Source organism: Solanum tuberosum, unplaced genomic scaffold, assembly GCF_000226075.1.
Source record: "Solanum tuberosum cultivar DM 1-3 516 R44 unplaced genomic scaffold, SolTub_3.0 scf00104, whole genome shotgun sequence".
Lineage (NCBI taxonomy): Eukaryota > Viridiplantae > Streptophyta > Magnoliopsida > Solanales > Solanaceae > Solanum > Solanum tuberosum.
In genome coordinates, this window is record NW_006239030.1 from 770,238 (window position 1) to 784,241 (window position 14,004).

Consider the following 14,004-nt stretch of genomic DNA (forward strand, 5'->3'; position numbering starts at 1 on the left):
GGTAGGGGGTAGTAGCTGGAACACATGAAAATTATGGTATCATTTCCAAAATTTGCCTAGACAAGATATGCCTTATTTACAAGATGGAAGATCTGTAGAATTTACCTGTCATTGGCCTCTTCATCACCCTCTCCAATAATTGGAATTGTCGGCCCTGACAAGACAGCAAACCTGAAATTTATGGTTCCAAACCAAACAGATCCCCAACAAAGATTAATACGCCCACACAAGCAAAATAACAGATATCATGAACAAAATTATTATGGATAATACAGAGAACAGAGACACACCTCCTTGCTAACCATAGGAGGGGGGATGTTGGCCCAATTCCAGCAAACTCATTTGGGGAACCTCGAACTTGGCTAGCTGCCTCTTTACTCTTAAATTCTCCAGGGTATGACCATACAAGGCATGGAAGGGGTCCATCTCTTGAGGGATCATAACCTGGTGGAAGATATAGGGTTGCAGTAAGTTGAACTCCATCTTTCCTCTGATACCTGATCATTTCTTTTTGCAACGATTCCAACTGTGGGTATGGATGAGGGAAGTTTGTAATCTGACATGCTCTTTTCTCAGGCCAGCTCAGAAGGTAGTACTGAGTGTTTTCAGTTTTGGATTCTTTAGAAGTGAGTATCTTCAACTCATTTATTGACAACTCCCCTTCCTTCTGATCAGACATCAAAGCAACAACAGTCTCAAAATATTTTTCCTTGTCACTCTGCCATATTCGTTCCTTACTCCCTGTATTTCTGAAATAATTCATGTCAGGTCATTTTCTTTGGCAAATGAAAAATATGGGAACAAGCATATACCACCAAACCTACATGTCAAACAAATCGAGAAACGGAATGTTCCCTTCTGGGGTAGCGCCACTTCCATTTAACAATATACAAGTGTCCCCATCATCTTCCTTCTTCACCTTCGCAATAACATATGTTCCAGCAGGAGTTCTCCGAGACATGGGAGAACCAGGATCAGAATACACATCTTCTGATGATCGATCAAATAGTATCCGGGGATTTACATCCTCTGATCCGGGAGATATAACCCATGTCCTCACCTTCCTTGTTTTGTACCACGATTCGTAAACCAATGCAAGTGTATCATCACACCAGGAAATCCCTCTGTACGTGTAGGAAGATCCCAATATAAGAACAACATAATTAATTGGACAATAATCTTTGTTCATAATTCTCGGTTGTTTACTTGACAAGTGAATCCCCTTGTCAAAAATAGAGGATAAATCACACCTGTTTCTTGTAAAGGCAATCATTGATAGCAATACTATCAAGGAGCATGTATTCTCATACAACCCTATATAACAAGTAATACATGCTTTCAAGTATCACTAATAAAGTTTATATCCAATTATTTTGCAAAATGAAAAAGGAAAAGTTATCAATTCTTTTTAAACATGGAAACTCAAGTCAAATATGGTTTTTTTACCAAGTAAAAGTTCACTTGAGGATTTTGAAATATGTTTTTTTAAATGGTATGTTCTAAGGACTTTGAATTATGTTATTGCACCCTTCCACCAATATGAATTGAAAATTCAACTGCTTCTGAGTAGCATTACAATAAATGTTATCACAAAGCGGGAATCAATTAAAACGAAGTTGGCCAAATACTTCAATTGGCATAGTGGCATCAAAAAACTGAACCATTGATGATTTCCATACTCTAATACAAAGTATAATTTGCAATCTAATACACCACAAGTAATATCTTCCTACCAAAAAATATTAATCATCTTCAAGCATGTATTAAAAATAAATGAAAAAGAAGTTGTTTCAACACACATATGAACTCCACAGGTATAAATCACATCTGTTGAGCAACAATCGTACAAAACACAGCAGGTACAAGTTTGTACATACCCATAACGAAGGTCCAGTTTATGTAAAATTTTAGGTTGTTCATTGTCATGTGGTGCAGGAGATTGTGTATAAACTATGTCACGTGGAGAAACATCGACTTTAGCATCACCACCATCTTGTGTCTCAACCCTGAAACAGTTTCAGGAGAAACACATCAAATTAGTGACAATACCGACAATAAAGCATCAAATAAACGATGATACAGACAATTCCACAATTCAATGTGCAACTATCATAAATTGCCACTTCAAAGGGGTAATAAGTACTAGATTAGTATTAGCATCGAGATATTAGTGGATAAAAGAAACAAGTCATTCACATGAGAGAACACCTACCTTTCTTATCCCTTCTTTATAGACCTGTAATCATTCCATATTTCTTTTATGCTTATTTCCATCAAAAATAAAACATATATACATAATGTGTGTGTTTTTTCTGATCTGAGGAATCATAAGCCTATAATATGAAGTTAAAAATCAGTTACAAAATCTGGACAAGTTATAAGACTGTTATTCAACCCCACTCCACCCAAAACCAGGGAAACGAGGCAGGGTTTGGTAACCAGTGCCTTCAGGAGTTAGCTAAACTGGAAAAGGTTGGGGGACTTGTGTTTTAGATCACAAGTTCAACCCCAGGACAAACATACTAAGTTCAGCATTTGAGTAGAGGAGCGGGTCAAACATCCCCGAGTATCACAGATTGTGGTTGGCTCCAAATTAATTTCAAAAAGAACAATGGTTGGCTCCAAGTGGATTTTTCAGTCAAAAGAAATAATACTAGAATAGATTTCTGTATGCATACCAATAGAGAGTCGACGGTTTATCTGCTCTCCAATTGATTGATCGCATCCCTTTCCTCACACTATTGAATGCAATAGGAATATCTTCGGCAAGGGGTAAATCACAAAGTTCTCTCACAAATTCTCCATTGGCTTTCCACAGTTCAACCTTTTTGGGAAACCTTCCGCATGGTACAACAAATGAAAACGGCTTGTGAGTTGAGGAGATCAAAATGTATGTTTGGTCTGGGGAGGGGTCCATTGAAGTGTATATAGCTGGTGGACCAAAGAGCTTCATTTCCCCATCTAAAGAAGCCAAAACCAGCTGTGTGGTAGCATAATACTCAAACAGATCTTCATCATATTCATCTTTGAGCAGATCCTGATAAGTTCTAGCTTGAATAACATTCTTTTGCTCATTAGATTGAATCTTGGGGCCAGAGGGAACCAAAGGTTTCCTTGGTGGATCTCCACGAGATAACGGGATGGTACACACCAAAAGAGTTGAGTCATTCACCCAAACAAAGCTGAGAATAACAGAAACAGAGTTGTCAGTACAGGGGGGATAGTAGCATGGAATCAGCAAACTTTCCTCTTAATGACAGAATGGAAAATGACATACTTGTCAAAAACAGCATTTACATATACATCTGGTGACTTGAAAAGAGGTCTGGCTTTCCCAGTATCCACATTAGCAACCCATACTCTCAGTTTGCTGCTGCTGCCATCATCCTGATACAACAATCAAAAATCAGATCTACCTTGTGACAAAGGACAAGGACCTTGTGTGAAATTAGGCATAAAAATGTCAGAATTATACAAAGTGAAACAGCTAAAGGAAAATCTACGATTAAGTTTTCCATAACATCAACATACAAGTTTTATAGACATACACATAGACACGCTTTGCATATATATCAAAATACCTCATCAAGGCGGACACTGAAGGCTAAATGCTGACCATTGTTTGACCTTCATAAACGAATAAACAATCAGATGAAGAGAAATCATAATAATTGATCCAAATATACAGGTAAATTAGGTTTCTATATGAAGAAAACATCTATATATAAAGGAGAATATGCAAGGAAAAGAGATTACCATGTCACGAAATTAATTTTAGCACCTTCGGGGAGACCCTGGATCTCTTTTTCCGGTCCTAGGCTACCATCTTCCATTAACTGATGGATGGCTATACCAGTATAGAAAGACCTGAGAAAGAACATCATAAGATCTTGTACGGGTGCTGCTTATTGACGATTGAAGTACTACAACCATCAAGGCATCAATCTTACTATTTTTAAAACAAGAAAACACTTCTTTCTAAGATTTTAAAAAAAAGAAGGAAGACGAACTATACCAGCAAGGAGAGCTTAATCTATGTAAAGAACATAAGAGACACCAACTATACAGCCAGAGGAAATAAAATAACCTAACATAGCGTCTCCAGCACTTGAGTGCTTGAAGGAAAGATCATGAGAAGCTTCATCATTACTCACATGCGACTCCTGGTATTACATTTCCCGTCGATGCGGATTCCAGCAAGCTTCTCCTCGGGTCTTGCTAAATCTGACAAAGGTGGCAAGGATCTCCGCTTAAGAAACAGTATTTTATCCCTTAATGGAGAGAATGACAGTGCTGGAAGTGGTGGAGCATCAACAATATCTCTAATCTCAAAGGGAGGAAGACGATATCCCGTGACTGATGCTGATTCTACATCTGGTAAAGTTTATGAGAAAACAAGAAGATTTAATCACCATTTGTGAACTATGCTAATTCTATTCAAAGAAAGTTAAAAAAAAGAGTTAAAGAGTCTCTAAACATGGAAACCAGGGCAATAAAAAGAATGGGAAAATAAATGAACTTATGAAATATACATTACCACACACCCCACCCCAACCAAAAAAAAAAACATAATTAGCCTATCCAGTTTAATCTACAGAAGGTAAATACCCATATGTAAACATAAAGCTTGTGCAGTGATAGGAGAGAAAATACATGAAGCAAAGGAAGAGGCTTAATGGATGGGCATGGAGAAAAGCGAATGACTTTATTATTGTCTTCAAGCACTAAAACAGTGAGGATAATTTTCATCCATGATTCAAAGCTTTCCAGCTTATAAAATCCACTGAAGGAGGCTTTAGCTATGTTACTTCAATAGGAAGTTAAATTGCCTCAGAGATGAGGACCAAAAAGCACATCATTTCATACTAAGGAGTTCGTTTAAATGCGAGTTGCCTTACGGCCTAAGATCTGGAATAAGTGCATGTGTACTTTGGCAAAGATTCTCCTTTCTCTGTGTTTCTCATTTTAGCATGTAAGGAAATCATTTCTTCAGTAGCACATTGAAAGAACTTTTAGATGCTAACAACTTGCAGGAATGAAAATCAAAAGAGTATCAGACCCAAATCCCATAAAATTCTTCAAGAATTAAGTGGTTGATATTAATCAACATTCAACAATCCACAATCCACAATCCACAATCCACAATCCACAATCCAAACCAGTTAGATTGGTTACACAAATCCCCTTTCATTGATTCCGCTCAATCAGATCCTTTCCATTCCAATAAAAGAGAATTGGTTTTTAAACCAAACTAGACAAACCGTAAATCCCACACTTCTCTAAAAAAATTTATGAATTTCTATTCTAATAGAAAACAACTAGTTAAACTCCAATATATCAACTAAACGGCTAAATAGCGGTACTGCAGCGGTTCTCTTACTTTATCCATTTTTTACTAAAACAGGATTCATTGACATCACCTATGAGAATTCTACCAACTCTTCTCCTTTTATTCATCAAAGCTCCTCCTAATCTCCATCAAGTTAAGGACTTAACCTAATCTATCATCGGAAGAATGGAATACATCATTTACAAACAGATTATTCAGGCTCCATTTCATTCCAGTCCTATAAAAATTATATTTCAAGACAAAGTGATAGTTATCTGAATCAAATATTATCTATACACAGATAACTAGCTTAGCCAAAGTAGTTAGCATCACGAATTAAGGTTAACTCGCAGCACTAAGGAAAAAAAGAGGAGTTAGTCCAAAGTACCGTCATCATAAGCAACAGAAGCAGTAGCATCAGCAGCGCCATTAGAGCCAGTGCCATTTCCACCGTCCTCAGCAGTAAGGGCGTTGACGGGGACAAGATGGTGAAATCTAGAGGAAGCCATAGTGGATTTCGCCTTGAATTGCTTGCCGGCGACGAATCTTCTAGATTGCGCACGGAGCAACGGCGGCGAATGGAGGCGTTTGACGGCGAGAGGGAGAGAAGAAGATGAGAAGAAGAGGGTTTTGGGAAGAAAGGGAGTAGTAGAGTGTAGAGGGAGTAAAGAGAAACGATGATAGACTTTGGGAAGGGTCATGGCGAACGCTTCATACATTTCAATTATTCAATCAAATCCATTTGACAGATTCCAAAGTCGATGTTTTTTCCTTCCTTTTTTATTCTACAAGGCATGAGATGCCTTGTTTTGTCAAGATATTTATTTTTTAGTGGGAGTGGAAATACTCAAAATTAAAAAGAAAAAAAGTAGTATTGAAATTCGAATTCTTTTAACACTATTTTGTAAATGTTAGTCAAGATTCCTTTATATTGTGAAAAAAAATTAGACATTAGCCACTATAGACTATAGTCTATACCAAAAAAGAATGGCTAAAACTCAATTGAGAGGAGATAAAAGTTTTGACAAGAGTTCTAGGCTTACATCTAGAGATATCAGTGAAAGTCTCTTGTCTAATAAGTGTGAGTTTGATTTTCACGTCTTCCCTTTCATGATTTTCCAATGTAACACGATTTTTAAAAGAGAAACTACCTAATTAAACATATTCCACTATCATATATATTATGATTACCTATACTTTCAAAATATTATGTATTTTATCACTAATGAAGATTTTCTATCATATATTGAGGAAAATACACCTAGATACATATATTTTTTTCTACCAGCTACACTAAAATAGAGAGAGGCGAGGGAGATTTGTTATGTATCCTAAATACATGCGAATCACACTAAATACATGTATTTGTATGTATCTGGTGTTATGCTCGTGTATCTGGGGTACCAAATACATAGGAGAATGACGAGCGAGATGGGATGGAGGCGAGCTAGATTTGTTATGCATCCCAGGTACATGCAAATTCACTTGAATACAGTGTATCTAGAACAAATTACACTAATTTTGACTTTATGTATTTTGAGATACATGTATCTGAACGCACCAAAACTTGGTAAAATACGTAATATTGCAAGTTAGAATGTATCTAAGTAACTAGCTCTTAAGCTAGTGGGATTTAGGTAAGTTTCTCATTTTTTTAAAAATAACTATAAGTAATGGATTTACAACAAGTTTAAACCTTGACATAATCAAAGGAATATTAAGATTTACATAGGGAAGGTCTTTCTTTCACTAACTAGAAATTAATAAGAGTGAGTTGCTTTCTCCATCACTCTTATTAGTCTTGGTGAGTTGAAGTAGAAACTGCAGCCCATTTCCCACATCATACAATATTAGACCCAACCTCCCACCAATCCAACTACCAAATTGGCTTCCCAAAAGAAAACCCAACCATCTAGTTTTCCCTTCCCCAATAATTCCTCCAATATATGACCCCAACAATGTGCCAACACTCCTAATGATTGCCTCATACAATGTGCCACCAACATATATAGTCTCAAAAAAGTCCCATCCTGATGACACCATTGGCCCCATAATGTGTTTTGCTTGTAAAGATGCTCTTTTTGCCACAGCATTTCCAACTTGTTGCCCTGTTTTCACTGCATCTTCAAGACTTAGTCCTTTGGACAAGCTTTCTTGAACTGCTTCTTTAGTTGCTTCATTTCTGACCTTGTGCACATGAGTTGCTCTAATGTAGTGTAAATAAATCTTGACCAATTCCTTGAGTATGCAGCCTATGGTTCCATAACTCATGTCGAAGCAGTTAATGAATGTGAATCTTTCTGTCCTGCTTCTCGAAGCTGATTCTTCTCCGATTAATTGTCTACATTTTTCAGCTGCAGAAGACAAACATGAGAACATCTTTGCTGATGATCAACTCACAAGAACATAAAGATAAATACCAAGAGGCAAAGGCGGAGCCAGGATTAAGATTTTGGGGTTCTAAATTTCCTTTAGAATCATCAATCAATTTTGTTAGGGATTCACAAATTAATATACATATATACATGTAATTAATTTTCTAGTACAAATATAGGGTCTACAAAAAAGCTACACAAACCCCCCTAGCTCCGCCTCTACCAAGAGGAAAATTTGACAAGATTATGCTAACAACAATAATTACGTCTCAATTCCTAGCAAGTTGGAGTTAACTATATGAATTCGAGTTCATAAATTAGGAGGCGAGTGTACGTAGATATATACCTATGAAACTCAGAACCAAAATTGCTGTCAAAGAGAGCAACTGTGCCCTCATCTTTGCAGAAATTTGTCCTACTTTTTTGTTGTCTCAAAACTCAAGGACCTAATTAATTTTGTGTACGAGGAGGAACAGGGAAGAGATATATTTATCAGTTTTAAGATGTTAATTGGATATAGATCTTAGAGGGAAAGGAATATCCATAAATCATTTGTCCTAAAGGAAAAGGAATGCAAGTAAAAGTGTTCAGGTAAAGGAAAGGAAGCAAAGATGCCAATGAAACAGGAAACTTGAGTTCAAAATTAAGCACATTCATTTCAATGTTTAATTAGAATTTCCATGTTTCCTCCTTCCACAGATACCTCATCCTAGTTCTATCTTTTTTTTCACAACACTTACGGTGTGTTCGGTACAGAGTATTTCCAATTTTCTTATGTTTGTTTCGTTAAAAAATTTGTAAAATATTTTCTCTATAAATAAGGAACATGACTTTTCTAATGAAAATCAAGTATTACAAGTATCATTATATATCGGCAGTAGCCTCTCCACACTTCAACACGCCCCCATCCCCACCAGCCAAACACTTTACCTTTCATTCTCACATTTTATAGTATTTGTTTGGATTATATATATACGTATGCTTTTAAGATACTATTTTTTGCTTACGTATTGAACATAAAAAATTAAAACAAAAAAAGAACTCATTAAGTATTTTCTTAATTCCTTCATGTATTCACTATTGAGACATTTGTTTTTACGTTTGGCGGTCTCTATGGGAGGTAGCCAAAATACAATAGCCAAGAAAGTCTAATATTTTTTCTTTTCAATCCCCATTCATTCTCTGAACCAATAAAAAAAATAAAAAAATAGGCTAATGGATATTTAGGAGAACATCCAAAACTTGGCTAGATTATTTCTTAAAATGATGCTTAAAAACTGACCAATAATTAAAGAGATAATATCTCAAATGATTCCTCAACTATGAATAACTTTCTCAAAAAGTTACTCAAATATGAATAGTTTTCTTAGAAATTCACTCAATTTTATTTTATAACCCAAAAGTCACTCAACTATGTGTAGTTATCTTAGAAAGTCACTCAACTATGAATTGTTATTTTAGAAAGTCACTCAACTATTTGTATTTTCATAGAACGTCACATGTAGCAAACTAATTTCTTTCTTTTCCTTTTCCTTTTCTTTTTTTCTGTGATTACAAGAATAGATCGTGTCATTTATATTTCCCTAAAGTACCTATGTCGACATCATGAATGACATGGAATAACAAGTGTGTGGTGCCCTATAAGAAAAAAACAAGCAGCTCCTTTGATTTTTTCGAAACTTTGGACTTCTTAGTGCTGAAATATCAGAAGTTTGAGCTAGTTATAACCACTCGGATTTAACTTATTATACAATATAAAGAAACTTTACATTATCAATTTACTTTAATATATTATAATTATGAGCAATTAATTATATATAATTATTTTAAATTTAAGTTATTACTATAATTTTTAAAAATATATTAATATGTATATACTACTAGAAACAAAGAATTCTCTCACCGCCAGTCAGTGAATTTTCAATTTCTCACTCATTTTTCACCGAACCAGCTCATTGAGTGAAAAAAAAAATCTCACTGAAATAGTGAGAAACTTCGTAATTTTTCCAAATGTTTTCCTCACCAATTCAATCAAAATATATGTAGAAATAGCCGTTGAACATTTTTGAACGACAAAACAATGGTTTTTTTAGTAGTGAATAGTGATAAAAGTTGAACTCTAGTGCTTGAACCTTTTGCTCGTACTTCATTTTGAACAACTGATTAACAAGGACTGTATATTCAACTTAACTAAGCCTAATTGTTTGATTCAATCAACCTTGAATTTCTGTGAACAATAAAAAATCCATGGCTGAACTGGACCATCATCTACAATTCAATTAACACACGGAATAATATCAAGCTTGATGCTTTAGATTTTGTATTTTTATACCATAAAAGATCTTAAGAGTAGATATTTTACCACAATACTATCTTTCAAGACGTGCATATCTTTCTTTGGTTATAAAAATGATAAGAAATGTGTGCTCATTAGTCATTCCATCCTCTGCTTATATAACCATAACCTTATCACACACGTAAAACATATCATAACAGAGTAACCACACACACACACAAAAATGGCAACAATTGCTGGTGTTAGTCTCACTAGTCCAAAATTCTTGGCCAAAAATTCCAACTCTCCCAATTCTAAGCCATTTAAGTTCCCATGCCTTAACAATCCATGGAAAAAATCATCAACTAAATTTGGGCTTGTGTGTGCAGCAACACCAGATAACAAGCTTTCTGACCTTGTGGCTGATAGTGTTAAGGGGGCAGAGGAAGCGTGCAATGAGAATCCAGCTAGTGGAGAATGCGCGGCGGCTTGGGATGTTGTGGAAGAGGCAAGTGCAGCGGCTAGTCATGCAAGGGACAAGAAGAAGCAGGAAGATGTTTTGGAAAATTATTGCAAGGAAAATCCAGAGACTGATGAGTGCCGTACATATGATAGTTGATACTAGTTTTGTGTTATTTAAGCATTATGCTTTATTTTGTTCCCAATTTGAATCTTGAATGCTATGAATTAGGCTATTGATATGTATAATGAAAGGTTCTTCCTCTCTCAAATACTATACAAACATTTTGATATTGTCTTTAAGGTAGCGGATCCAGAATTTTTATTCAGGAATACAATTAGAATCAAACCTCAGACGTTGGGGTGGATTTTGAATGTCATGAACCGCTAAGCTAGCCTTTTTTGTCAAAATTTATGTGTATATAAATACAGAAAATATATTATGTATATACAATATATTTTTTTCCGAAAGGATTTAGGTAAACATCCTCCGTCCCTTCTAGATCATCCCCTGCCTAAAAGGGGATCTGCTTTGTGTGAAGCAGAATCTTTTTTCTGTTGCTTGAACCTATTAGTAGCTCTTAGATGGTCCGAAGAGATAATTTTAAATACTTGGAGAGACAAATCAGAAAAATGGCGGACAACAAAGAAATTGATTCATTATTTGTAACATAATGACCTATCCAAACCCATAATTTCAATTAAACAATTTATTCAATAAATTATTAAACTAATATGAGTTGTATCTTCTATTTTTTTTTCGTATCTTCTGGTTCATTCATCAATGTAATTGAGACTAATAATTAGTGATGAGAAATTGAAACTTACTAGGTTTTATGCTTTTTCTAATAATGGTATTATCTTAGCGCATAATTATACCCACTAAGACTTACACAGGTAGAGAATCATCTTTTGTGCTTTTACAACCAATACCATCTTACTTTTAGCTTTAAATCAAAAAGCTATAGTATTCAATAGCTACTTTCATGCTCAAAATCCCTTTTGAGGCAACATTTTCAACTCTCGACAAACTCCCCCGTACCTAATCCATGGAGAAAGAAAAAGAAAAAGATCAGTTGGCTTCCACTTTCTAACGTCTAATCATTCATTATTGGATGTGTTAGCCAAGAAGTTGATGAACACTAAAATTAGCAGAATGTTTTCATACAATTCCTACTTTTTAGTAGATGATACATATTCCACTGAGACGCTGGATATTTCCCAGATCTTTGACATGGTAAAAGATTGTCTTCGCACAAAACTTAACATGATGGTTTGCCTCAGGCCACAGGGCATACGATGTACCGAATGGCAAGCCTATTTCTTTAAGAAACAGAAGATACATGTTGGTAATTTTGTATCCATTCAGCTAAACATGCGCAACTTCTGCTGGCAATATTGGCTAGTCGCATTGGTTGAAAATTCTTTTCTGAAGAAACAGTATAAGAGTTGAGTTTGTCTTCTTGTTTTTGGTACATATAGTCGATTGGGATGAACGAAGTTAATCTGCAGCCACGGACTATGGTAGTTTTGGAGTAACCTCCGTGTTCTAAGCATTCAACATTCAATAGATCCAAACAATCAACACTTCCCACAAATATTGTGACAAAAAGAAACACAATTACTCACAACTAGTTGAATGAAAAGAGCAATCTTGCAGAAACAAAAAGGGTCACATCATTCACACAACTTAAGATTTTTATTTATAAAACTAGAGACTAATATCATAGACAAAGTACTAGAAACTGCTAATCCATCAAAGCTAAACATTGAAGTAGAGAATCTATGGGGCCATAAACTGACACAAAGCGAGCACAAGAAAAGCTACTAACTCACATTACAGATACACAAAATGTAGTGACTGCATAACGGAAGACTTCAGCAACCAGTGACAAGGTTCTCTTCCGCTGCAACTGTTGCATGTAAATTGAATCCAAGAGGATACAAGGAGCACCCCGTTAAGAAAGAACCCGAGAGCTAGGATCATGGTAGTCCAATAATGCAAAGAGGTTGCTCAAAACTGAAACATATCAGCAGAGGCAGTAATCGGTTGAATTGGGTAAGGGAGCTGCCAGGGCTCAAGCAAAGTGTCAGGAATTTCAGGGATGTCCACAGCAAGTCCATTAGCATCAGCCCAGAAACGAGTGAGGGAATTCAGCGAATCCAAGCGTTCAGTCAGTTCAGCCATTTGAGCCCTCAAGACATTGTTCTCCGCATCGAGGGTGTGAAAGTTTCTTCCAACAGATTCAATCTTCTCACGCCAGATGGTGCTCTGATTCTGCAGCTGCGTCAATTGGCTCATCAACTCCTCCAAATGCTGCTGCTTCTTCTTTCGTGACCGCCTTGCAGATTCACGGTTAGACTCCATTCTCTTTCGTTTTCTCTCATCATTAGTAGCATATCGCTGGCCATCAGAACCCGAACTAGCTGGTTGCTGAGTTGAAGCCATGTCTTTGTGTCGTTTGTTCAATGGGAAGTTTGTTCGACAAAAATAGGAATTCAAAAAAGGGGAGGTAACTACTTTTTTCTTGTTGGGTTTCTGAATTTAGTACTTCTAATTTCTAAATCAAACAGAAAGAGGGTTCAAGGGTTTGAGGTGGGCTAATTCATGAAAACACATAGAACCAGTACAGGAAGACTACGGAGAAAGAGTGCATAAGGCGAACTCGACGCAGGTGGATCATGAAGAATTTGAAACTAACATAGAGAAACTGTTTATAAAAACCTCAATCAATGAAACAATAAACGATTATATCAAATTAGTAACAATTAAATGGTTGTTGTATAAATCCAAATCCAAACAGTGCCTTCAGCAATCAAACGTAAATCAATCTGCAAGACGCAAAACAGAACATAAAGTATTAGAAAAAAAATAAAACAAATTCAACGATGCAGGTGTATAAAAATCAATCAACCCAACACAATCACAATTAAATTAAGATCCTCGATCCTCTGAATGTCTTAAATAAATTCAGAATTACTCATAATTAAACTAGTTCTACACAAAACCCTAAAGTTCTTCGCTAAGCTGGATAAGGTAGGGCTACTATTAAGTTTGAAATTAAATTTATACAACCCAATCATGGATATCCATTTGGGAAGTGGGATAAATTAGGCCGGAATTATAATTCATTATAAACTCGAGATAATTTAGTCCGCCTACCAAACAACCCCAATTCATCATCAAATTTAAAAGCACATGCAAGCAAAAATTAAAAACTCAAAAAAAAAAAAAAACTAAAAAGAAAACAAAAAATGAAAAGATAAGATAGAGGAGAAAATAATTGAGACATACCAATCAAATGAAGAACCAATTGTGGGCGAAAGAAGATCTAAACGAAGGAAAAAAGAGGGTTTATATAGGAAGAGGAGGTAGGTATTTTGGTAAATATTGGCATATGTTTGCAATTTTTTATAAAGCAAAAGTTAGTGCGATTGACGTAATCGGGAAGGTGGTTGGCGTGTAAATTGAAAAAGTAATGATGACAGCTAAGCAAAAGGAAAAATTGTCTCGTCGGTATATCCAAAAAGACAAAGGAATCTTCTACGGATCTTCTCTTTTCTGT

General features: G+C 35.7%; 4 protein-coding genes across 4 annotated transcripts in view; 1 reads left to right on the forward strand and 3 right to left on the reverse strand.

Moving 5' to 3' along the window:
* The window catches only part of LOC102600153 (probable glutamyl endopeptidase, chloroplastic), a 10,959-nt gene extending 4,839 nt beyond the window's left edge, over nucleotides 1-6,120 (reverse strand). The window contains exons 1-10 of the mRNA XM_006349126.2: nucleotides 5,718-6,120; nucleotides 4,155-4,374; nucleotides 3,757-3,867; nucleotides 3,582-3,627; nucleotides 3,278-3,387; nucleotides 2,679-3,182; nucleotides 1,878-2,006; nucleotides 825-1,124; nucleotides 291-749; nucleotides 106-171 (exon numbers count right to left, since the gene is read on the reverse strand). Of these exons, the coding sequence (XP_006349188.1) occupies nucleotides 106-171; nucleotides 291-749; nucleotides 825-1,124; nucleotides 1,878-2,006; nucleotides 2,679-3,182; nucleotides 3,278-3,387; nucleotides 3,582-3,627; nucleotides 3,757-3,867; nucleotides 4,155-4,374; nucleotides 5,718-6,048 (2,276 nt within the window). The 5' untranslated portion in view covers nucleotides 6,049-6,120. The remainder of the gene's footprint in view (nucleotides 1-105; nucleotides 172-290; nucleotides 750-824; nucleotides 1,125-1,877; nucleotides 2,007-2,678; nucleotides 3,183-3,277; nucleotides 3,388-3,581; nucleotides 3,628-3,756; nucleotides 3,868-4,154; nucleotides 4,375-5,717) is intronic.
* An 889-nt stretch (nucleotides 6,121-7,009) lies between these two features.
* Nucleotides 7,010-8,213, reverse strand: LOC107060920 (uncharacterized). The gene is made up of 2 exons (XM_015309483.1): nucleotides 8,051-8,213; nucleotides 7,010-7,683 (listed from the first exon to the last, which is right to left on the reverse strand). The coding sequence occupies exons 1-2, from the start codon at nucleotides 8,100-8,102 to the stop codon at nucleotides 7,079-7,081; spliced, it is 657 nt and encodes a 218-aa protein (XP_015164969.1). The 5' UTR covers nucleotides 8,103-8,213; the 3' UTR covers nucleotides 7,010-7,078.
* Nucleotides 8,214-10,135: 1,922 nt separating this feature from the next.
* On the forward strand, nucleotides 10,136-10,739 carry LOC102600488 (calvin cycle protein CP12-1, chloroplastic). Its single transcript, XM_006349127.2, has one exon. It carries the CDS (start codon nucleotides 10,224-10,226, stop codon nucleotides 10,596-10,598), a length of 375 nt encoding a protein of 124 aa, XP_006349189.1. The 5' UTR covers nucleotides 10,136-10,223; the 3' UTR covers nucleotides 10,599-10,739.
* Nucleotides 10,740-12,115: 1,376 nt separating this feature from the next.
* Nucleotides 12,116-13,796, reverse strand: LOC102600815 (bZIP transcription factor 53-like). Its single transcript, XM_006349128.2, has 2 exons — nucleotides 13,734-13,796; nucleotides 12,116-13,270 (listed from the first exon to the last, which is right to left on the reverse strand). The coding sequence occupies exon 2, from the start codon at nucleotides 12,885-12,887 to the stop codon at nucleotides 12,453-12,455; it is 435 nt and encodes a 144-aa protein (XP_006349190.1). The 5' UTR covers nucleotides 12,888-13,270; nucleotides 13,734-13,796; the 3' UTR covers nucleotides 12,116-12,452.
* Nucleotides 13,797-14,004: the final 208 nt, after the last annotated feature.

What these genes read in the sequence shown, in the direction of transcription:
- LOC107060920 (XM_015309483.1), bottom strand. Translation starts at nt 8,102, where the DNA reads ATGAGGGCACAGTTGCTCTCTTTGACAGCAATTTTGGTTCTGAGTTTC. An exon ending in TTTGGTTCTGAGTTTCATAG is followed by an intron (nt 7,684 to 8,050) that starts GTATATATCTAC and finishes TGTCTTCTGCAG; the next exon opens with CTGAAAAATGTAGACAATTA.
- LOC102600488 (XM_006349127.2), top strand. Translation starts at nt 10,224, where the DNA reads ATGGCAACAATTGCTGGTGTTAGTCTCACTAGTCCAAAATTCTTGGCC.
- LOC102600815 (XM_006349128.2), bottom strand. Translation starts at nt 12,887, where the DNA reads ATGGCTTCAACTCAGCAACCAGCTAGTTCGGGTTCTGATGGCCAGCGA.